This window comes from Meles meles, chromosome 11, assembly GCF_922984935.1.
Source record: "Meles meles chromosome 11, mMelMel3.1 paternal haplotype, whole genome shotgun sequence".
Lineage (NCBI taxonomy): Eukaryota > Metazoa > Chordata > Mammalia > Carnivora > Mustelidae > Meles > Meles meles.
This window is the reverse complement of record NC_060076.1, coordinates 52,555,745-52,580,423: the sequence shown is the minus strand read 5'-3', so window position 1 is coordinate 52,580,423 and position 24,679 is coordinate 52,555,745. Positions and strand designations below refer to the sequence as shown.

Here is a 24,679-nt window from a genome sequence, read left to right as displayed (position 1 = left end):
CCCTTTTTGTTTGTTTGTTTGGAGTGATGATATGCTCGCTTAAAAACTTATCTTCCAGCCTTTCTTTCACCTGGGCATGGCCAGGTGGTACAGTGTAGCCAAGGAAAATCTTCTAGGGAATTTTGGGAAAGTCTTAGCTTTCATGGATGTAGGTGTCCTCTTCCTCTGTTCCTGTTTGTCCAGTGAGGCATGGCGGTGTAATTCCAGAAGTTTTAACAACTCTTAAACACTTGCTAGTTTGACAGTGCAGGAATTTAGGAAGAGCCCAGGCTCTTGATGAAGTTGGGCAGTGCTGATTTCCCAAGTCTGGGCTTCTTGTTAGTTGAGAAAGTATCTATCTCTTTAACCTACTTATAGGTAGGTGTGGCCATGTGTCTACTGAGGAAGGGCAGAAATCCCAGATGGGAGGAACAGAAAACCCAGAGATCAAAAATAGGAGGTGTGTGTGGTAGAAGAAAGGGACGGAACATATGTGGTTTGTTTTGGTTGGAGCGTAGAGTATGTAAGAGAAAGTAAAGGGAAATCATTTTAAAAGGCAGTTTTAAGCCAGATATTAAAAGTCCTGATCTTCCAGGTCAAAGAATTTCGTTTTTGTTGTAAAGGAGATGAAGAATCGCTCAAGGCTTCTGGAACAGCAGAGTACTGTGATGAAAGCGATCCTTTGTCAAGCAATTACTTGCCGCAGGAGTTCAGTGGTGGGAAGGGGGACCAAGTCTGAGACTGTTTTACTCATCTGAGTTAGAATGAATGAAGGCTGAACCAGGCAGGGACAGTAGGAATAGATGGGATGGGTGAGTCATGGGAGATACTTTCAAGACAAAAAGACAGATGTTGATGTGTGGAGTAAACGAAGGGAACCTTGTCTATTTCTGACTTTCATATCTTGATGATTGAATGTCAAATACATGGGCTGGCTAGGAACCAGGGCTTTTTTTCTTTTTGAGTGGAACATACAGGAAATATTAAAGTTGAAGATATCTTTCTAAACATGAAAACACTAATGGATGGTCTGTTTATATCTTCTTTCTGACTTCAAAGTTTCCTTGGTGAAGATTTTAATAAACTGAATCCTTTGGAATGAATTCTCCATGAGGTTAGACACATTGTTCCATTCACTGCTGTTTTCGCTCATCTGGACAAGTCCCTGGTGCGTACTATGCCTTCAGAAAATATTTGTCGAATAAATGAATGAATGGATTGTTCATTATCTTTGGAAATTTTTAGGCGTGTAGTCATTCTTTATTTAATAATATCAGGGATTTTTAGACCAGGAAAGGACTTTAAAGTTTGCCTGGCCTAGTCTTGTATTTCCAAAGGAAATTGATTCACAATTATGGTGCAAAGATAGGAGTTTGTAAGTGTATGTGTATTACATTTTAGGGACCAATAAACCAAAAAGAGAAAATAATATTTGTGTGCAAATCTGCTCAAAACCATCTTTGTATGAATAAATATGAAATTTTTGGTTTCTATATGCCTAATACTGTCCAAGATGTGGTAGGATGATTAAAAAGAAGATTCAGATCTAATCCTTATCCTCAAGAAGTTGCAGTTCAGGGGCACCTGCGTGGCTCAGTGGGTTAAAGCCTCTGCCTTCAGCTCAGGTCATGGTCTTAGGGTCCTGGGATGGAGCCCCACATCAGGCTCTCTGCTCAGCGGTGAGCCTGCTTCCCTCTCACTCTCTGCCTACCTCTCTGCCTACTTCTGATCTCTGTCTGTCAAATAATTTTAAAAACTCTTAAAAAAAAAAAGAAATTGCAGTTCAGTTAGGGAGATAGAATGAAGGCATAGGAAATACCTAGAGCACAATCAAGAACTATAATTGGGTAGGTTTGCATATGTGTATTCAGGAAAAGAAGAAATTAATGTGACCGAGAAGCTCTGTTCTGTAAAGTTTTAAAAATATTTACTTGAGAGCAGAAATGATGCAATTTATCAAATTATCAGTTGGCATGAAGCTGAACAGAGTGGAATTCAATATGAATTCAAAACAATGGGGTGAATGTAACAAGGTGAATTTAAATAGTGTAAATAGCCTTAATAATGCTTAATAAGAGGTTAATGATAACTGAGCTTTTACTATGAAACAGGGACTATTTAGTGCTTTACCCTTGTTATTTCACTTGGTCCTTATATTACTTCATGAAACTTATTTTTTTTTAAGATTTTATTTATTTGAGAGAGAGAGAGCATGAGCACATGAGCAGGGGTGAGGGGCAGAGGGAGTGGGAAAAGCAGACCCCCTGATGGGCAGGGAGCCAGAGGCAGGGCTTCATTCCAGGACCCTGGGATTATGACCTAAACTGAAGGAAGACCTTAACTGACTGAGCCACCCAGGTGCACTATGAAACTTATTTTTTTTTCCATTTTATTTATTTTTTCAGCGTAACAGTATTCATTGTTTTTGCACAACACCCAGTACTCCATGCAAAACGTGCCCTCCCCATTACCCACTACCTGTTCCCCCAACCTCCCACCCCTGACCCCTATGAAACTTATTTTAATTCTTGTTTTTAAGGGTAGGTAATGTTACCAGAGTCACATAATTCATATGATAAATCTGTGCTTCACATTCAGATCGAAAACTCTTATCTCCTACTAAATCATATTGCCTCAATAGCTTTAAAAAGAATAAACATGAACTTCTGTATTTATATATTTAGTGTGAAGTCCCTCACTATTTTGAGGTACAAATAAGGTCATTTATCTTTATAATAAGCAGATTAAATATTCAAGACCCCAGTAGCTCAATTAGCAACATGTCCGTTCCAAAAGGGGCTTTCTTTTTAATTGCCCAAAGTCTAACTCTGACAAAGACATTCATTCTGATTCCAGCAGCCGGATAAGGAAAGAACTGGCAAATCTCTTCAGGATTTAAAAGGTTCCAGTTTCCAGGGGTCATAGCTTTTGGTGCAGCCTTATCTGTGGCTGAGAACAGACCCTACAGAGTTTGAAGCAGCTTTCTTCTCTGAAGAGGAAATGGCAGCATTGCTAGGACAAAACACAGCGTAGGGCACACTCATCCTCTCTCTGGGAGGAGGACCCCACACTCTCCAGCTCTTGCTGGACTAAGAGCAATTACAATGGACTTCTAAGTTGACAGCTCGTTGGTTTACATTCATATGTTCAGCCATTGTCCCAAACATACATCCAGCAACAAGTGTCGGATTGAACCTTCAGTATACCCATGTGCCATGTCAGTACTGGCCCTTACACTACACTTTTGTTCTAGTATTGAGTCTGGGTTTACCAATCCAGACTGTTCCTTCTGTGAGGGGACCTTTCTTATCACTGGACCTCAATCAAGAATATCCCAATCCTCAAGTTCTAAAATAATGTCAAATTTCCAAGAAGAGGCCTTGATGCCTTTCCTTCAGGACACTGTGTGTTTGCACGCATATTTACTTAACTCCTTTCTACCCATAAATTAAACATATGATACCAGTCATGTTGATGACTCCCAAATATGTATTTGGAGCTGAAAACCTTTACCGAGAACTTCAAATTTGCATGTTCATTTGCCTGCCCAACATCCTTACCTGGAGATCTTCCAGGCATTTCAAATGCAGTAAATCCCAAATAGAACTTTTAATTCCCTGCTTCTAGACCTGTTTCTTCAACAATCATTTGGAACCTCTAAAGATTCAGATATTCAATCCAAAAATCTGAAAGTCTGACTGGATCCCTTCCTTTTCCTCTTTTTCTACATCCAATCCATCAGCAAATCCTACAGGCTCAATCTTTATAATACGTCCTAATTCCAGCATATCCCACTTCTCCCCTGCAAATACCTTGGTTCATGCCACCATCCTCTCTTGCTGGCACTGGTCTTCCTGCTTCATTTCCCCTTTTTCTAACCTCACAATCCATTCTCCCCATAGCAGAGTGGTCTTTCAGTAATGTAGTGAAATAATATCTCTCCTCTACTTAAAATCCTTCAAAAGTTTCCTATTAGTCTTGGAATAAAATCCAAATTCCGTCCTTCATTTTACACCACATTTTCTTTCACTTTTTCTAACTGCAGTAATCCTTGCCTCCTCTCTGTATAAAGAACACACCAAGCAACTTTGTATCTCAGGGCGTTGTTTTGCCATTCACCCTGTAGATTTTTTCATCCTTCAGGGTTTCTGCTTAAATTTCACTCTTCAGAGAGGCTTTCCTTAATGAATGTAACAAAAATAGCCCTACCCAGATATTCTCTATCTTATCACACTTTCCTGTACTTTGTAACACTTATCACACTATTTTGTTTTTTTAAATGGTTGTTTAATTTTTTGTCACTTGCCTTTCCCCATTTGAATTCCATGAGGGTTGGGGTGGGTTTGCCTTTTCTTGTCTGTATCCCCAGTGCTAAGGTTCTAGCACATAGTAGGTACTCCATACATAATCTGACTCACTTTGAATAATTGTGAGATGTCTGTTGTATTTCAGAAGTAATTCTCGGCCTGTTTTTTTAACAGCTTAACTCAGTGACTCTCAGTCGTGGCTTCATGTTAGACTCAATTGGGGAACTTGAAAAAAAGTACCAACACTTTGTCTCCACACCACATCCAATAAATCAGAGTCTCTGGAGGTGGGACCTAGGTACCATTATTTGAAAAGCTCCGTTAGTGGATTATTAATCTACAACCAGCATGGGATATCTGTGGGTAACTGTTATTCCCTCCAGATCACCTCCTTTCTTCTTTCATTAATGCCATTTAGTCAGATCCTATTTCAAATGAATTCACCAAGAAATATTTCTGGAGAGACAGAAAACATTTCTTTATGGCCCTTACCAAATGATTTGTAAAAGCCACTTCAAGTTTGGTATTTATCTGTGGATCACAAAACTTGTTCCCCGATGATGTAGATATTTTTATCCGCATGGGAATGGGTTTCTTTGGGGTTCCAGGATAACAAATACTTCCTGGAGGAGAGTTTATGTAGATGTGTCCACCTATGAGCAATTATGGTATTCAGATTTCACTCATAAGCGTTTGCTTTTTGTTTATACTTTCACTTTCCCTGGGGTTGGACAGTCTCCCAGATACGTGCATGGTGTGTTGTCCATTTAATCCAAGTATTATCATTTGCTGAAGGACTCCTTATTAGAAATGCTTTCCCTGACCATTCTATGTAAAATGACCCAACCACTGTCATCTGCCTTCCCCTCCCTGCTTTGTTTCTGTTTACATAACTTTTCACTAATTAACAAGTATACTTATTTGTTTAGATGTGTTTTCTTCTACTAGAATATAAGCTCCACAAAGCTGGGATTGTGACTGCTCATTGCTCTATCCCTAGTAGCATTCAGTAGGTATTTGTTGGAAAGATGAGGGAATGAATGAACAGTGTTCTAGCTACGGGGTCTCAAAATTGATTGCGTGTTCTCTCTTTCTTCCTTCTTTTATTCCATGGCATTTTGCTATATCAGGAAGCATCACTTAGGAAAAAGAAATGTAAGTGGTTCCGGGAACCATTTTGTCCATGATTTAACAGTCTCATTTTCCCCCAGTAGTAGTAGTTAACAGTAGCATGTGATCTATTTGCCTCAGATATTAACTTCCATAGTATATAATCCATAAAAATATTTCCTGTTTATACCGAAACAATATCTGCTACTGTGGGATATACTTAAGGACCATCAGGAATGTCTAGTAATTGCTGAGGGCAAGAGTTTCTTTGGCTTATAAGGAGCTAGTTGAGAGACATTTCTCACATGCTTTCTATTTGAGGGCATCGTGATAGGTATACAGAAAAATACGCATAGAGATGGGGTACAGAAAAAGCACGCATTTTCTACATTCTGGGATCTTATAATCTATTTAGTGATATAAATAAACCATATATATATAAAATGTGAGAATGATAAAGTGATAAGAAAGATACAAAATATAAAATATAACAGATTCAAAATGCAAATTGAATAATATTATCTTGAGATATATATATATGGGAGGTATATTATATATATGTGTATACACACACACACACACACACTAGTTGAATTGGACAGACTAGCCTAGAATTCCTGAAAACTGAGTTTTAATTTAGAATGTGAAGGCAATAAAGAAAGTAGATGCATTCCCTTTGGTGCTTTTCCATTCACAAGCCCTGAACTCTTTACCTAACTCTTGCCTGGATTCCATTTCCTCTTTATAACATGTGATTTACCTTTTTCTCCTTGATGGACTTTTAAGTTGTAATGTCCAACCAGCTGCCATGAGAACAACATGAGAGTTGTTACTTTAAATCATAGATTGGCTATAAACAGAATGCTAGTCAGACTGTGTGTCCCTGTTGTCATTTATTAGACTATATTGGACTCTTGAGCTGGACATCTTCTCTTTGCCCCTCCAGACTATCTCTTGATGTTTTTCTATCCTGCTCTGTGTCCTGCTGGGCTTCCCTGTAAGAACTGGTCGGGTTCAGCCAGTGGGAAACATAGGAGATGGGCATAAGGGAAAGCAGTGAGGTCTGAGTATTTGTTCCCCTGGCTCCTGGTCTCTTGGGTCTGTACCTCTCAACAAACAGCATTCTGTACACAGTTCTTTCTGTCTCCTGGTACCATTAACTGGTACCATTCCCCTTACCTCTTCCTGTTTAAGGTGATAACATCTTCCAGCCTTGGATTAGCCTTGAGGTATTTTACTATCATTTGTGCTTTCCCTCCATCCTACCCTGACCTTTGTAATTTGTCTCTGTCTTGATTGTTCCTTAAAGTATTTGCTATAAGTTGCCATCAACTTCCTGTTGAGACTCTGATCACCTTGCCAAACAAGAAGGGAGTCAGAGTCTGAAATGTCTAACCCTCTCATCTCATGGTTGGCTCCAGTGGTAACCAAGTCCCATTCTTACCTCCATTCCAAAAGTTATTAACATAGAAAAAGATACCTTTAAGCTTTCATCATTTAGGAAATTTTAAAGGTTTTGGGAAGTCTGTGCCAGAAATGGGGATGAGGATGCTAAATCACAGTATCAGAGAATATTAAATGCCGATGTGTGTGTGCTTTAATAGTATATGACTACTGGAATAGGGAACAGGTAAGCCTCATCAAGACAGAGATGTTAAATAAGGTTACTGGCAATGGAAGCAGTCCTTCATGTTTCAGACGAAACCAGAGGAACAAAAGAGATGGAAGAGCTGGAATATTTTTGCAATATTGCCTTGAGGTAAGGAATACCTAAGACTATGGGGCTACCATCCCATCTCTTAGGGAGGAGGAAATTGCAACACAGGTAATAAGGCCAAAAAAGGTGGAATGTGTCTCACTTTGGTCATATGTTAAAACAACAAACTGAAACTCTGCAACCCTCTGTATTAAATCAGTTAAACTCCTCATGGAATTTGGGATTGTCTTCCGAATTTTGCTGAGCTAACTCAAACCTAAAACATCCGGGTCTGTTTGTTTGTTTGCTTGCGTGATTTTTCCCAGAACAATACCCACAGGGATTAGGATTCAATGGAGATAATTTTGAGAAAAGCCTATTATTAGGGAAAAAAGACAATTATTTAAATAATTCTGAGTTGTTGTATAATCAGTAAAGGTGAAAATGAAAAATGAAGTTCTGTTGTCATAGCTCTGTAAGGTCATCGTTTTTGAACTGTGCGAGAATCCCATGGGACAACTGGAAGAGATGATGTCATCCTTGGATAACTGTGTTCTTGACAGAGTACTCTCAGACTGATCAGGGAATCAATAGTTGCCAGGAATCGCTCAAACAAAATTATAGTAATTGTAAGCATAAAGTAATTTTCTTGGTTTACTTTGACTAACTCTTGGATTGCAATTTGTCCGTATTAGACTGACCAGATCTAGCTGCTGCTGACTCAAGTGTCACACTGGCACACTGAGCATGCGGATTTCTATTTTAACATTGAAGGGGAGGGCAGCAGGCCATTCTTGATTTGACTCACTTAGACAAACCCTAAAAATTGAGATAAATTTCAAAATGATATGAAAGAAATCTCTGATATTTAAGGTCTTCTCAGTACCTAATAGGGTTTAAAATTTAATAATTAAGTCCTGCTGATTGAATAAAGATTATACCAAATCTGTAAAGGAGAAATAAATATGTCTTAAAATTTGACATTCTTTCTGGAAACAAAGAACCATCAAGGCTGAGAAACTGCTAATACATTTCTCTTCTTAAACAGAAATTAGAATTAAATTTTTTTCAATTCAAATGAGAGATGCAATTTAAATACCATACTAATTTGCACATTTCCCTCATCTTCCACAATATTTCAACTGTACAATGATGATATGGACAGAATTATATGTTTCTATATTCTAATATATTTCATCCTGGCAGACTTTATTATTAATTTCTGTAGAAGAGACATCATCACTTTTAAATGTTTGCACAAAGAATTGCACAGGAGAGACATTGTTGTTTGTTTTGGCATTTTTATTCAGATAGTATTATAGATCTTTAACTTATTGTTCTGAGTTACAAATTTAATATTCAGTATTTCACAATATTTGTGTTATTTTTGCAAATAATACAAGAAAGAACTCCTTATGTATCTTCTGAAAATGCGCAATTTTTTTGAAGATTTTTTTTAAAGATTTTATTTATTTATTTGACAGAGAGAGATCACAAGTAGGCAGAGAGGCAGGCAGAGAGAGAGAAGGAAGCAGGCTCCCTGCCGAGCAGATGTGGGGCTCAATCCCAGGACCCTGGGATCATGACCTGAGCCAAAGGCAGAGGCTTTAACCTACTGAACCACCCAGGCGCCCCGATTTTTTTTTTTTTTTTGACAGAGAGAGAGAGAGAGAGAGAGATCACAAGTAGACAGAGAGATTGGCAGAGGGGGAGGGAGGAAGCAGGCTCCCTGCTCAGCAGGGAGCCCGATGCGGGGCTCGATCCCAGGACCCTGAGACCATGACCTGAGCTGAAGGCAGAGGCTTAACCCATTGAGCCACCCAGGAACCCTGAAAATATGCAATTTTTTATACTTAAAAATTGTCTGCCAGTAAAAAACCTTTGTAACTCAACAATAAATAAACAATGCAATTAAAAAATGGACAAAGGACTTGAAGTGACATTTCTTCAAAAAAGATCAATGTCCAAAAAGCACATCAAAAGGTGATTGATGTCATTAGTCATTAAGAAAATGTAAATCACAGCCATAGTGAGATACCATTACACACTTTCTAGTATGGCCATAAAAAAGAGAAACTAACAAGTGATGGTGAGGATGTGGAAAAACTGGAACTCTCATACATTGTCGGTGAGAATGTAAAATGGTGCAGCTGCTGTGGAAAACAGTTTGGTAGTTCCTCAGTAAGTTAAACATCGAATTACCATATGACCCATGATTCCACTCTTAGGTATATATATAAAATAACTGAGAACAGGTGTTCAAACAATAACCCATATATGAATGCTTATAGCAGCTCTATTCAGAATAGGCCAAAGGTGGAAACAACCCACAAATCTATCAGAGGATGAATGGAGAAACGCATTGTGTTATACCCATATCATGGAATATTATTTGGCTAAAAGAAAATGAAGTAGGTACGTGCTACAAAATGGATGAAACTTGAGAACAATGCTAAGTTAAAGAAGCTGGATGTAAAAAGCCACATGTTATGGTTCCATTTGTAGGAATTATTCAGAAGAGGCCAATCCAAGAGACAGAATGCAGGTTGGTGGTTACCTGGAGCCTAGGGGGTGGAGATGGGGAGAGGAAACAGGCAGTGAATTAATGGATATGGGGTTTTGGTTTGGAGAGGTGAAAATGTTCTGGAACTAGATACTGGTGATTGCCTAACACCGTGAATATGCCTAAAGACATTTTATTTGTAGCCACTTTAAATGGTTATAATGCCACATTTTTTTTATTTGTTTATTTACAGCATAACAGTGTTCATTGTTTTGGCATCACACCCAGTGCTCCATGCAGTACGTGCCCTCCCTATTACCCACCACCTGGTTCCTCACCCTCCCACCCCCCAGCCCCTTCAAAACCCTCTGGTTGTTTTTCAGAGTCCATAGTCTCTCATGGTTCATCTCCCCTTCCAGTTTCCCTCAACTCCCTCTCCTCTCCATTTCCCCACGTCCTCCATTTTATTTGTTATGCTCCACAAATAAGTGAGACCATATGATACTTGACTCTCTCTGCTTGACTTATTTCGCTCAGCATAATCTCTTCCAGTCCCGTCCATGTTGCTACAAAAGTTGGGTATTCATCCTTTCTGATGGAGGCATAATACTCCGTTGTGTATATGTACCACATCTTCCTTATCCATTCATCCGTTGAAGGGCATCTTGGTTCTTTCCACAGTTTGGCGACCGTGGCCATTGCTGCAATAAACATTGGGGTACAGATGGCCCTTCTTTTCACTACATCTGTATCTTTGCGGTAAATACCCAGCAGTGCAATTGCAGGGTCATAGGGAAGCTCTATTCTTAATTTCTTCAGGAATCTCCACACTGTTCTCCAAAGTGGCTGCACTAACTTGCATTCCCACCAACAGTGTAAGAGGGTTCCCCTTTCTCCACATCCTCTCCAACACACGTTGTTTCCTGTCTTGCTAATTTTGGCCATTCTAACTGGTGTCAGGTGGTATCTCAATGCGGTTTTAATTTGAATCTCCCTGATGGCTAGTGATGATGAACATTTTTTCATGTGTCTGATAACCATTTGTATGTCTTCGTTGGAGAAGTGTCTGTTCATATCTTCTGCCCATTTTTTGATATGATTATCTGTTTTGTGTGTGTTGAGTTTGAGGAGTTCTTTATAGATCCTGGATATCAACCTTTTGTCTGTACTGTCATTTGCAAATATCTTCTCCCATTCCGTGGGTTGCCTTTTTGTTTTGTTGACTGTTTCCTTTGCTGTGCAGAAGCTTTTGATCTTGATGAAGTCCCAAAAGTTCATTTTCGCTTTTGTTTCCTTGGCCTTTGGAGACATATCTTGAAAGAAGTTGCTGTGGCTGATATCGAAGAGGTTACTGCCTATGTTCTCCTCTAGGATTCTGATAGATTCCTGTCTCACGTTGAGGTCTTTTATCCATTTCGAGTTTATCTTTGTGTACGGTGTAAGAGAATGGTCGAATTTCATTCTTCTACATATCACTGTCCAGTTTTCCCAGCACCATTTATTGAAGAGACTGTCTTTTTTCCATTGAATATTTTTTCCTGTTTTGTCGAAGATTATTTGGCCATAGAGTTGAGGGTCCATATCTGGGCTCTCCACTCTGTTCCACTGGTCTATGTGTCTGTTTTTATGCCAGTACCACACTGTCTTGGTGATCACAGCTTTGTAGTAAAGCTTGAAATCGGGTAACGTGATGCCGCCAGTTTTGTTTTTGTTTTTCAACATTTCCTTAGCAATTCGGGGTCTCTTCTGATTCCATACAAATTTTAGGATTATTTGCTCCAGCTCTTTGAAAAATACCAGTGGAATTTTGATCAGAATGACATTAAAAGTATAGATTGCTCTAGGCAGTATAGACATTTTAACAATGTTTATTCTTCCAATCCAAGAGCATGGAATAGTCTTCCATCTTTTTGTGTCTTCTTCAATTTCTTTCATGAGTGTTCTGTAGTTCCTCGAGTACAGGTCCTTTACCTCTTTGGTTAGGTTTATGCCCAGGTATCTTATGGTTCTTGGTGCTATAGTAAATGGAATCGATTCTCTAATTTCCCTTTCTGTATTTTCATTGTTAGTGTATAAGAAAGCCACTGATTTCTGTACATTGACTTTGTATCCTGCCACGTTACTGAATTGCTGTATGAGTTCTTGTAATGCCACATTTTATGTTATGTGTATTTCATCACCAAAAAAAGAAAAGAAAAAGAAAAAAATTTTCTACTCACTCATAGATTCAGGATATTCTTTTGAAGCAGGTATGTATATTTATTCTTATACATGATAGAAGAGATTTCACTGTTTTTCAAAAGAGTCTTTCTATAATTGGATGAAATGATACCCTTTTGAGTGAACAACAAATAACCATTAGGAATGTGCATTCATATTGATTTCATGACAACCTTTTGAATTATGTGATTAGAATTCCCAATCTTAAACCCAATGACACCTTACAAACTCAGACATAATGCTGTATTTCAAGTGACAGGTACAGAGTAAGGGATCAGAGACATGTTTTAGAATTAAGTGAATCCATACTCTGCTTTTCTAATACCAGATGTGGGACATTGGGCCGGGTATAGTAATCTCTCAAGTTTCAGTTTTCTCATGAGTAAAGTGGGAATAATATCTATTTTACCATGATGTAAGAATTGAATAAGTACATATATGAAAAGTAGTTAGCCCTGGACCCAGCGTATAGTACATGTTCGGTATGGGAGTCACTTCTAAAACAGGCTTTTGTGTACTTTTCTATTTTTCCTTATATAAATTTATAAAATTTAAATTTATATATAATTTATAAAATTATATATTTCCTTATATAAATTTATATAAATTTCGTGGGATGTTTACGTTTGGTGGGAAGGAAGCCCACTCATCCTGCCTTAGCAGGATTCTAATAGGGAGTGTGTCTTTTGATATGCTGACTAAATTCTGGCACAAAGCAGTAATTTTGATTAAATGAAGAGGTCGTCAGTTAAAGTGGTCACCTCCCTACTTCCACAGTCCACCTTTTCCCCATCTCAGCTCTCTATTCCGGAACCCTTTCACAGAAGAGAGCAATCCAGCTTTTGGTAAAACTCTAGTGCTAGCTCAAAGTGATCCCTTTACTAAAATCAACAGGAGTAGGGCGCGTTAGCATGGCAAAGAAAAAGATGGTAATTGACTATTTGAAGTTTATAAAGAAGGATAAAGGAAGGAAGGAGGGAGGGAGGGAGGGAAGGAATAAAGTAAGGAGAAAGGGAAAACGAGAGGCAGAGAGGGATGAAGAAAGAGGATAGGCCGGTGGAAAGAAAGCTGATCTTGTTTCTTTAAGCTCAGAATTACTGATTTCAGTTGGTCCAAGGACACACACTGTGGGGCCGTGTGGGTCACACTCGCTCTGATATTTAGGCAATTGAATAAAGAAGTTGCTATAAAAACTTAAAGGAAATCGTGACTCTTGCAAAACAAAGGACAAAGGGTGCTCAAAGGATCGTAATTCAAATGGGAAATCCGCCCGATAGTCCCAGCTCAACACAAGGCTTTCCACATCTCCCTGACATAAGTCAGCGTGCTGGACTTCAGCTGTACCTAAAGCAGTTTTGCTAAAGGGTGTGAAGAAAACACTTAAGTGTAAAATTTATTCCCTGATTCTCAAGGAGTTTACAACAGCGCTGGGGAGATTAGCCGTGTAACTAACACTCCAGGGCGGTCAATGAAACGTGACAAACGAGTTGGCAGGGGCCTTGGAGGCAGAGGAATTTACAGTTAAGGATCATTTGGGGCTAGGGGCTTGTCAAGGAAGACTTTAAGAGGTGGGAGGTAAGCTAGGCAAAAGTAGCGTGTGGGGTTTTAGGTGCGCGGGAGGGCGTGGCGTTGGGAACCGAAGACTCTGGCAGCGCCTGTCCGGGTGCTGCGCGCAGGGTACAGGCCCAACTCCTTGGGCCACGGCGCGTGCGCAGTTTAGCGCTGGCGCCGGGCGCGCGTCCCGCGGAAAGCCGGCCAGGATCCGAAAGCGCGAGACCCCGCGGGCTAAGGCGGGAAAAGGCTCGCGCATGCGCGTTTCGGAGCTTCGGGCTCGCCAGGATGGGGAAGGGGAGGTGGAGTTTCCAACAGGGAACTTGACCCGTTAGCAGCCGCGGCCATGGCGGCGCGCTCGTCGCCCTCGCCGCTCCCTCCGCCCTCAGGGCGACATTTGGGCCCCTGGTCCCCACGTGTTGGGCGGGGAACTGTGGTACACGCAGTGCGCAGCGAGACCTCGGGGCTTGCGAGCGCAGTGCGGGAGGGCGTCATGGACAAAAACGATATATGCTGGCGGGGCGAAGAAGGGTCAGGGGGCCGGCGAGGGCCAGGGGGGGCGGCTCCGGCTCAGGCTCCCCTCCTCAGCTCGCCCAAGGGGTCCAAGCGGCTAGAGGGCATCTCGGTAGAGGAGGCGATGGTGACCCGGACGCAGCTGCTGGAGGAAGAGCTGAGCAGCCTAAAGGAGGAGCTGGCCCTGTGTCAGGTATCGAGGTGGCCGCCGGCCTTTCCTCTACACAGCGGGGCTGGGGCGGGCCGGTGGGGAGGCGCGCCCCTCTCCCTCTGCCTTAAGCTCCGTCGCTGCGCGGGTTCGGGACCCACCCATCTCCGCCCCGCGGCGCTCCTTCCGGGCTTCCACACGCAGCCCGGCCCGCTGCTAGGTGCTGGGGGGACGCGGCAGTTCCCGGCTCCCCGACCTGGGGCTTCCGCCCCTCTCCCGACAGGCTGGGCAGGGTTCGCCTCGGCGCCCTGGGTTTGGTTTTCTTCACTTGGATGCCACCAAAACGTGCAGTTGCACCGCCCCCCCTCCGCAAAAGCCCAAGTTCGCTGTCGTGACGGTTAAGTGGTACTTGGAGAGGAGTTGAGTGAGTCCACGAGTTGATAGGTTGAACAGGAAAGTTGAAACACGTCTATTAAATTCACCGATGAAGGAACCTGTTTTTAATTTGCAAACCCACACTTGTTCTTAAGTCAACCTAAGTTAAACTTAAGTGGTAAACAGATCAATAATTTTTAGGGAGTCTTAGGCTGGGAACTTTCACACATAATAGATACGCTTGATGTTTATTAATCAGCTATACGAATTCCATAGTCCTTGAGACAGAAAATTCATTTTTCATGTCACCGTGCCAGTGAAAATCATTTAGTAAATCAATTATGTTAATTTACTTGCCTGTTCTATGTAGAGTTATTAAAGATGGCTTGGCTGCCCTCATGTTCAAAGAGATTTGATTTCATTTTAGTTTTGCATCCTTACCACCATCTCTTCTCTGATTTTACCAGAACCTTTAGACAGCGTTGGGCTATATAAATGTTGGGGATTCACTCAACAATAAATCTTTTAATCACTTTGTCTTCAAGATAGAACCAATTAGGAACTGCTAACAACCAGGGTAACTTTATGAACAGTATCATCAGTTTAGGTTAGTAAAAATTCCTGAAATTCATTCTCTCTCATAGTTTGTTCTATTGGATTCTTTTGCCCCTTTTGTAGGTCCTTGCTGATTGAGCCAAGGCTGTAAAAACTGTTTGAACAGCTTTGTTCAAATTGAATATGCATTTGCTTAAACAGGCTGGGGAAGTATTATGTGACTGCTTTTTCATTTTCCCATTTTCTGTTCTTCTCTGGATAAGGAGTAAAGGAACAAATAAGAGACACCAGTGAACTAAAGCATTTTGTCCTCTGCACACCTCACCCTTGGCTAAAGATGTTAACCCATGATAAGGGTTTTGTAACTTGGACAAGTCCTAATCTCAGATGCTATTTGCCCATATCTTCTTTACTCTCCCCCTTCCCTTTCTTTATATATCCTAGTTATAGCTGTCTAAGGAGCTGAGATACTTACTTTTTACAACTGACTTGATTAAGGAAATCACTCTGTTGGAAACAGCCCACTGACCCCCTCCCCCAAATCCATTCCCTAGTCTTTAAAAATGTAGTTTCACATATGGTGTTGACTCTTGTGACCTTGGAAATATATGGACTAGGAAGATGATTAGATTGCTCTAGGCACATGTAATAATAGAGATGGTCATAATTGGGCTAGGATCATAGTTCTTGAGATTTTTGTAATATTGACACTGTCAGATGATCACAGGCATTCCAGTAATGTGAGATGAGATTGGCAGTATCCCATTGAAAACTGTGGTCAAACCACACTCCTGCTCTTGGGTAAACTTGGGAGAAATAACAATTGAACCCCCAATGGTTTTATTAAAAAAAAAAACCCATTTACGTAAACATTCACTTTTAGACCTTTTTATTTTGTTCTACCTACTTACTCAGCTAGAAATCACATACCCAAAAATGTAGGATTAACCCCATTTTTCAAACCTTTCAAAAATTGCAACTCAACATGAATTCATTTTTCATCTTACCCTAGTAAGTATACACACATACATATACCTAGAATTTCAGGAACAATGTTTACCCTGTTTGTCATGGACTTTGATTTTTCTTCAAAATTCTATTTTTTAAGAGAATACTGCTCAGATCTACCAAATTAATTCGACACAGAAATGGATCAAATGTACATTTTGGGGAAAAAGAATTCTGCAAATTAGTCTAGTCATAAGTAGTAGCTTCATACAGGTTAGTTGGGTTTTTTCCCATGTTTAGCTTGCAGGAATTCAATTATATGTACTTGGTGGAGAACAAGAAGTTTTGAGTGGGTCCATATACCATTCCACCCCATTGGAGTTACTCAGAATAAGCATATAAGAGAAAACAATATCAGTTCCAAGTATTTATCATCCAACTCTATGTGACTGTAATATTGAATTTTTTTTTTTAATGGATCCATACTAGCAAGCAACATGCACATAATGCTTAGCTGAAGAAAACATCATTAACTTCAGTTTGGGGAGAAAAGCTGTGTGTATTGGACCTACTGAGGATAAGAAATTGGCTTCCTAATATAGCTTGTCCTTCAAGGGTGCTTCAAAGGACAATTTTAAGTTTGTGACGTTTATGCCTTATTCATTGATGTAGAAGCCAACTTCACCATACTCTTAATTTTGATTATGAATTTCAAGAATGCGTTCTATTTGCAGTTTAGGATATTGTAAGTATGCGTATGTGCACATTTATTACCACCTGTAGAATACCAGAAGATAAGAAGTAATGTTACATATGTGTAATATATAGAGATACATATACATACACATATATTTGTGTGTGATGTATGTATGTGTATCTCAAAGCTTACTTTTTTTTTCAGTAGCAGCCAAAAATATCACTAAACCTGTAAGCCAGTTTCAGGTTCAAACTTATTTGGGGCATTTAAATGAAATATATGTTGATACCTGGCTGGATCAGTCAGTAGAGCATGCAACTCTTGATTTCCAGGTTGTGTTCAAGCCCTGCATTGGATGTAGAGTTTACTTAAAAAATGAAATAAAAAAAAAAATATATGTTTATTACTCCAACTTTAGTGATGAAACTAAGTTTAATGAAGCATGTGATGTTGGAATTAAAATTATGACTAGTTATATTTTTTGTTAAGATATTTAGGTATGTTGAAAACTTATCCATTTCATAAAGAAGAACAATTTTGAAAACCTATTTTTTTTTTAAAGATTTTATTTATTTATTCGACAGAGAGATCACAGGTAGGCAGAGAGGCAGGCAGAGAGAGAGGGGGAAGCAGCCTCCCCACTGAGCAGAGAGCCGGATGTGGGGCTCAATTACTGGGATCATGACCTGAACCAAAGGCAGAGGCCTAACCCACTGAGCCACCCAGGCGCCCCTTGAAAACCTATTATATAATTAAAATCCTCACCAGTGTTAGTAGTTGTATTTTGGTATGTGAATCTTTTTGTGTAATTATTTTTCATAATAATAATTTATTGAGAGGCTACTTTTTGCTATACTTTGTAATTAAACTCATTCCATTGTTTCCCCTGGGTTCTGGTAGGCAAATTATTTAATGAGGGACATAGTTTTCATATGTTTGTTGAATTCATTCCTCCAGTAGAGATAAAGCGAGGGTCTTTTATGTTGCCAGTCACTAAACTAGGTGTGGGGAAAGTATGTACCAGTGAAAAAGATAATTTTGGGTGTCTGTGTCTGCCAAGTTGATACTTATTTCCCTACCAGCTAATAAGTGAAAGTCAAGGCGAGTCCATTACTAAGATAATTTAGATTCATATCTCCAAGTATTTGGAGAGTATTGAGAAGTATTTGGAGCCTACTCTTTTGTAGGCTGAGTTTTACTATATCTTTGTGATGTAGAGATTTTTTTCATCAGATTTTTTTGGATTTCTTGCTGTATCCCTTTCACTGTGCTAGAGCTAAGCCCTTTGTCATTAAGTCATATTTAAGTGGAAGTAATTCATTTTATAAATTATGAAAACCTACTCTTACATTTTTACTTAATGCTAACCTTTCTTAGTATTTTAGGTAGAAACGTTGAGGTGAAAATACATGTAAATCTTTGCTATTTTGTTTTGAAGTGAGCTGTAAGATAAATTTATAGGTATTACTGATTTCCAGGGATTTTGTAATTTCCTCAGCATGCCTTTTAAAAATAGAGAGATTAGAGCACATTATGTTGCATGGTTTATTCTTTCTTACCTTCACTACCTTCCAGGCATATTATGACATGTGATTTATATACTGACATTTCTTGTTTTTAACTTGAATCATTTTAATACCCAAATTCTAAATTCTTGTTTCTAAAGGGATAAAGTAAAGCATGATATATAGGAATGTATAGATAAGGTTGTACTCTCTAGTACTCAGGCTTTCAAAAGTCTTCTGAAAACAAGTAAGTAAGCAGTCAAACAAAGTAGATCAAAGATTTGAGCATTAAAAAATGAAAACATAAAAATTGTAGGAGAAAGTGAATGTAGTAAATATATTTGTAATCTCTGAGTAGAGAAGGCCAATCAAAAAAATTGATAATAAAATCCATAAGCCATAAAAGGAGAGATGGATAAATATGAATATATAAAATTAATAATTACCCTTTTGCAAAAGCATTCCATCATAAATAAAGTTAAATAAGCAACAGCATACTAGGAAAACAATATTTGTAACCCATTTTGTGGACATAAGTCTAATTTTAAGATTCCCAACAGTAACTTTTATATTTCATTTGCAGAACTTGGTCACATCCCAGAGGTAAGGGGGGCCAGGGTTTTACTTGGGCAGCAAAGAGCCAAATGGTTTATGTTACCAAAAGGAAGGTGAGAATGGATGATGTACACAGACCCAAATAGAAATATCTGTCGCACAAGTAAAACCAACCAACCAAATATAATAATATGAAATATGCTATGAAAAAAAAAATAGGGTAAAGGGTTATCAGAGACTTGGGAGTTTGGGTGGCTGTAAATATAGTAGTCAGAGAAGATTTCTTTTGAGGTGACATTTAAGCAAAGACCTGAATGAAGTCAGGAAATAATCTACATGAAAATCTGGTGCATGGTACAAGTGCAGAGGCCCTGGCACAAGCGGAACAAGAAAACCAGTGTGTATAATAAATAGAGAGAGTGATAGATGAGGTTGGAGAGGTGTGTATGGGTCAGATAATGTAGGGTTTTGTAGCCTTGTTACAGAATTTGGATTATTTTCTTAATCTGATGGGAATCCATTGGAGGATTTTGAGCTAAGGAGACCAGGGGACCACCATGGATGGCTAGGCGAGATAAGGGATTGATTTGGACTAGGAGGATGGTGGTGGAGGTGGTGAGAAATGGTTAGAACGGGATATATGTTGTAGGTAAAAACAATAGGATTTACTGAGTGGATATGAAATATGAGGAAAAGAGAACAGAATTTACTTGTAAGTGTTAGGCCTTTGAGCAAATGACTTAGATGATGGCGTCATTTTCTGAGATGAAGAGGAGTACGTTTGTAAAAAACAGGAAATCAAGAATTTTTTTGTTTAAGTTAAATTTGAGATATCTACTAGGTATTCAAATGGAATTATTGAGTTGGAGTTTGGAGTCTGCACCTAGGGGTGGAGAAAACAGCTAAGGATGGAAATGTTGTAAGTCCTCACTCAGTATGTAGTTAATACATAAAACTATGGAACTGAATGAGGTCCCCTAGAGCAATGGTTCTCAACCTTGAGTGCACAAAATCACCTGAGGAACTTAAAAAAAAAAAAACTGGTGCTTGAAACTTACCTGAAACCAATTAAGTCAGAATCTCTAGATCATCACTATTTTTTTTTTTTAATATTTTATTTATTTATTTGACAGAGATCACAAGCAAGCAGAGAGGCAGGCAGAGAGAGAGAGAGGAAGCAGGCTTCCTGCTGAGCAGAGAGCCCGATGCGGGACTCGATCCCAGGACCCTGGGATCATGACCTGAGCCGAAGGCAGAGGCTTTAACCCACTGAGCCACCCAGGCGCCCCTAGATCATCACTATTTTTTAAAAATATTTTATTTATTTCTTATTTTTTTTATAAACATACAATTACTTTTATCATCACTATTTTTAAAAACTTCTTTAAAAAGTCACTCCCAAAGTGACTCCTAACTCTCAATCACAATTGTCATAACAACTGGCCTAGGCATTAAGACTAAAACTGCCCCTTATCTGTGGGATTCAGCTACATAGAGGACCTTGAAAAAGGAATTCAACATCATGGTGGGGAGCAACATCTGACTGGAGAAAGTAATAGAGTGAATGGAAGTGAGGAAGTGGAGACCATCATTATAGGTAACTCTTCCAAGGAATTTTGCTGAAACGGGGAGCTGAAAAATGGAGCACTAAATAGAGAGCAGTTCTCTTTTAAAGCAAATTTTGTCATGTTATTCAGCATTCCAACCTTTACAACCCTGAAGTGTCACTGGTAGAAATAGTAAACATGAATGTGAAATGCCAGAATGTGGAGTGCTAAGAACTTCTTAAAATAAAGCTTTCCTGTTATACTTTACAAGAATCTATTTTATAGTTATAGAACTAGGGATCAAGTAACTTCTTTTCATGTTTTAATTTAATGGAGTGTCTTCTCCGATTTAACTACAAAACAGTGCATTAAAAATGTCTTTTGTTTCTTTAAGGCTGATAAAGAATTTGTATGGTCTTTGTGGAAACGTCTCCAGGTGACAAACCCAGATCTCTCACAAGCAGTCAGTTTGATTGTGGAAAGGTGAGCTCCCAAGTTATTTTTCTATGAGCGTTTGGTTTGTTGGATTTGTTTTGTTTTATTACTAAAATTAAAACTTGGCATTAAGTCCCTAAAGAGATTTGACTTCCAAATGAATGTGGAGCATGATATTATAATTATTGGACTTATTTCAAGGGGTGCCAAGTCACCAAATACAAATAGGCCATGTCTCCTGCTTGTATTCTGATGTATTTGGGAAGTTGGCAGGTAAGATATAATGCTATGACTTGGACACTGTGTGTGTGTATATGTATATATATATACACACATACATACTGTGTCTATATGTGTGTGTTGAGCTATTACAGCTCGACTTTAAAAATTGGAGAAGTACCTGTTATTTGTCTTTTTACTCTGAAACTGCCTCTATTGACAACTTTCTAGACATGGCTCACTTTTCCCCTGAGGTAACTGCATTGTGTACTTTAAAGTCTGTGATGACATTGTCAGAATAGAGTAAGTGTTCTGAAATAGACTGAGGGATTTCACTTAGTAGTCTGTATTACACTGTAGGGGATGCCCATTCATTTAACTATAGATTATTGGGCCTCTCCTTGGTCATTAGAAACAGCAGAATGATGCTGGGTTCTCTTATCAGACATTTGGTATACAGTAGTCCCATGATGCCTAGCCTAACAAAACACTTGGTTTCTTATTAAATGGATTTCAGTACATTGCCTAAGTGAGAAGCTAAGCACATGGATGCCTTTTTCCTTTTCTTTAATTGAATCATGATTATATAATCTGAATATTTTTTTTAAGACTTTATTTATTTATTTGACAGACAGAGATCACAAGTAGGCAGAGAAGCAGGCAGAGAGAGAGGAGGAAGCAGGCTCCCTGCTGAGCAGAGAGCCCGATGAGGGGCTCGATCCCAGGACCCTGGGATCATGACCTGAGCCGAAGGCAGAAGCTTTACCCCACTGAGCCACCGCAGGCGCCCCTGAATATCATTTTTGATAACTTGAACCTTTGGTGTATCTAGGCCTAGGATCATTCCAGTGTTCTCTGGAATTAACTTTTTTTTTTTTTTTAAAGATTTTATTTATTTATTTGACAGAGAGAGATCACAAGTAGGCAGAGAGGCAGGCAGAGAGAGAGGGAAGCAGGCTCCCTGCTGAGCAGAGAGCCTGATTCGGGACTTGATCCCAGGACCCTGAGATCATGACCTGAGCTGAAGGCAGCGACTTAACCCACTGAGCCACCCAGGTGCCCCTGGAATTAACTTTTTAAAATCTGTGATACATAACTATGCATAGTTTTACCATCCTTGGTTATTGTGAACACTTAAAATAGTGTAATCACTTTCTCTTCATGTTACTTATATGTCCAGCTCGTCAGTCAGTTTTTCTCTTTTGGTGATCTGGATTAGCCTTTTGTTGCAGTACCCTTGGTACTTCCTCAATCATCCTTGAGATGAAATGTGGTCACTCTTCATCCCACTCTATTTTCTTGCTGAATAAACCTTCTAGAAGTTATATTCTTGGAACTTCAATAGTCATTTCTGTGATTCTTTCACTATCTTCTCATTTTATTTGTATATATATTTTCCAATTTTCTAATTTGGTATTTTAATTTATTTTTTAATTTAAATTCTGTTAATTAACATATAACATGTTATTGGTTTCAGAGGTAGAGATCAGTGATTCATCAGTCTTATAAATTACTCAGTGCTCATTATATCACATGCCCTCCTTAATGTCCATCAGGGACCTTATCCCTTTGCCTCCCTCCCCTCCAGCAGCCCTTAGTTTATTTCCTATGATTAAGAGTCTCTTATGGTTTGGGGCACCTGGGTGGCTCAGTGGGTTAAAGCCTCTGCCTTCGGCTCAGGTTATGATCCCAGGGTCCTGGGATCAAGCCCCGCATTGGGCTCTCTGCTCAGCAGGGATCCTGCTTCCTCCTCTCTCTCTGCCTATGTCTCTGCTTACTTGTGATCTCTTGTCTGTCAAATTAAAAAAAAAAAAAAAAAGAGTCTCTTATGGTTTGTCTCCCTGTCTGGTTTTGTCTTGTTTTATTTTTTCCTCTCTTCTTCTGTGATTCTCTGTTTTGTTCTCAAATTCTACATATGAGTGAGATTGTATGATAATTGTCTTTCTTTGATTGACTTATTTTGCTTATAATACTTTCTAGTTCCATCCACATCATTGTAAATGACAAGATTTCATTCTTTTTGATGGCTGAGTAATATCCTATTTATATATACCACATCTTTATCCATTCATCTGTCGATGGACATCTGGGCTCTTTCCATAGTTTGGCTATTGTGGACATTGCTGCTATAAACATTGGGTGCAGATGCCCCTTTGAATCACTACATTTGTATCTTTGGGGTAAATACCTAATGGTATAATTGCTGGGTCATAGGGTAGCTCAGTTTTCAACTTTTTGTGGAACCTCCATACTGTTTCCCAGAGTGTCTGCACCAGCTTGCGTTCCTACCCACAGTGTAAGAGGGTTCCCCTTTCTCCATATCTCCAAGATCTGTCGTTTCTTGACTTGTTGATTTTAGCCATTCTGACTTGTGTGAGGTGGTACTCCTTGTGGTTTTGAGTCATTTGGTATTTTTTTTAAACTTGCTAAAACTTTCTATAATTTTTACTTTCTTCTTGGTCAAGACAGAAACAAATATTAAAATATTGTTGGATCATTTGTCTTATCCTTTCAAATTTCTATTTTTCAGTATACATATAAAAGTAAATATATACAATTTGTAAATAAATGCACATATATTTTGGCGTGGATACTCAAAAAGGCTTTTTGCTGGTAAGATATGTAATGGAAAATTTTGGAGATTATTGCTTTACAGCTATGATTCTTGAAATTTTAGTGTGCACAAGATATACCTGGTGAATTTCTTAAAATAGAGATCTCTGGAACTTTCTCCTGATCTACTGACTCTCTTCGGATGGGGTCCAGAAATCTCTTTAAAATATAAGCTTTCCAGATAATTCTGATGTTGACCATAGGCCCTACTCTGAGAGATTTTGGAACTTGAGTTGACTTTTTGAAATTGGAAACTTGTTTAAGTGACATTTATAATTTTATAATTATGTGAACATTATTTCCTAGAAAACTATGTAGTATGTTTCAGCCTGTTAAAGATGAAGAATGGTATACCATTCAGTCTTTTCTTTCAAAAAAGAATATTCTCAATATCAAAGTCAAATACAATCTTTCTGTGTAGTCCATTAGTTACCCAAATAATGCTACATTTAAGTCTGTTTAATATCTATACCTTGGTCTTCCTGGACAACTTTATTTCCCCTTGGAATTTCTAATTGCCCTTCTTTTCTGCTTTTTTTAATAATAAGAATATCTTTGTTTGTATAATGACTGAAGACATTCTTCCTTGAGCCCGTTGGCTTCTGGTATGAATTTAGACCAATTGCTTTCTAAACCTATTCATATCTATCATCCTAGATACTCTTTTCTTTTCATTGTACTCTTGGACTAGTTCTACAGTTCCTGGGATCCCACATCTTTCTTTTTCTTTTTGTTGAGTTATATTTTCAAAATTATTTCTCAGAAAGGATGCACAAGTGTTCTACTTTCTGACTGCTTACGTGCCTGAAAATCTTTCATTTGTCCTTATACTCGACTGATACTTTAGCTCAATGTGAATGTGGAGGCCAAGAAAAATCAAGGCCATCCTACCTCAGGTTTAGCCTTAGCATAGGTACAGCCATCTTAGCTCTGGCAGCCATCTCAGACCCCTGTGCCCAAGGACTGAACTTTCCCCCATCCTGCTTTAGTAAGCCCCACCCTGCTTTGGTTCCAGGAAGCCTCACCCTGCTTTGGTTCCAGAGACCCCCACCCTGCTTTAGTAACAGGAACTCATAAATACCCCTGCCTTAACTAAGCTCGGGGTCCAAGTCCCTACTCTGTTGCAGTGGGTATACTTGGGCCCAAGCTTAAGCATGTCACCTCGGGGTCCAAGTCCCTACTCCGCTGTGTTGGGTACACTTG

General features: G+C 39.1%; 1 protein-coding gene across 8 annotated transcripts in view; it reads left to right on the top strand.

The window, feature by feature from the left end:
* The first annotated feature begins 13,658 nt into the window (after positions 1 to 13,658).
* Positions 13,659 to 24,679, top strand: part of CNTLN (centlein) — a 299,263-nt gene continuing 288,242 nt past the window's right edge. For all 8 annotated transcript variants that reach the window (XM_046023817.1, XM_046023821.1, XM_046023820.1 and 5 more), the window contains exons 1-2: positions 13,659 to 14,072; positions 20,604 to 20,692. In XM_046023817.1, the coding sequence (XP_045879773.1) occupies positions 13,713 to 14,072; positions 20,604 to 20,692 (449 nt within the window). In that variant the 5' untranslated portion in view covers positions 13,659 to 13,712. The remainder of the gene's footprint in view (positions 14,073 to 20,603; positions 20,693 to 24,679) is intronic.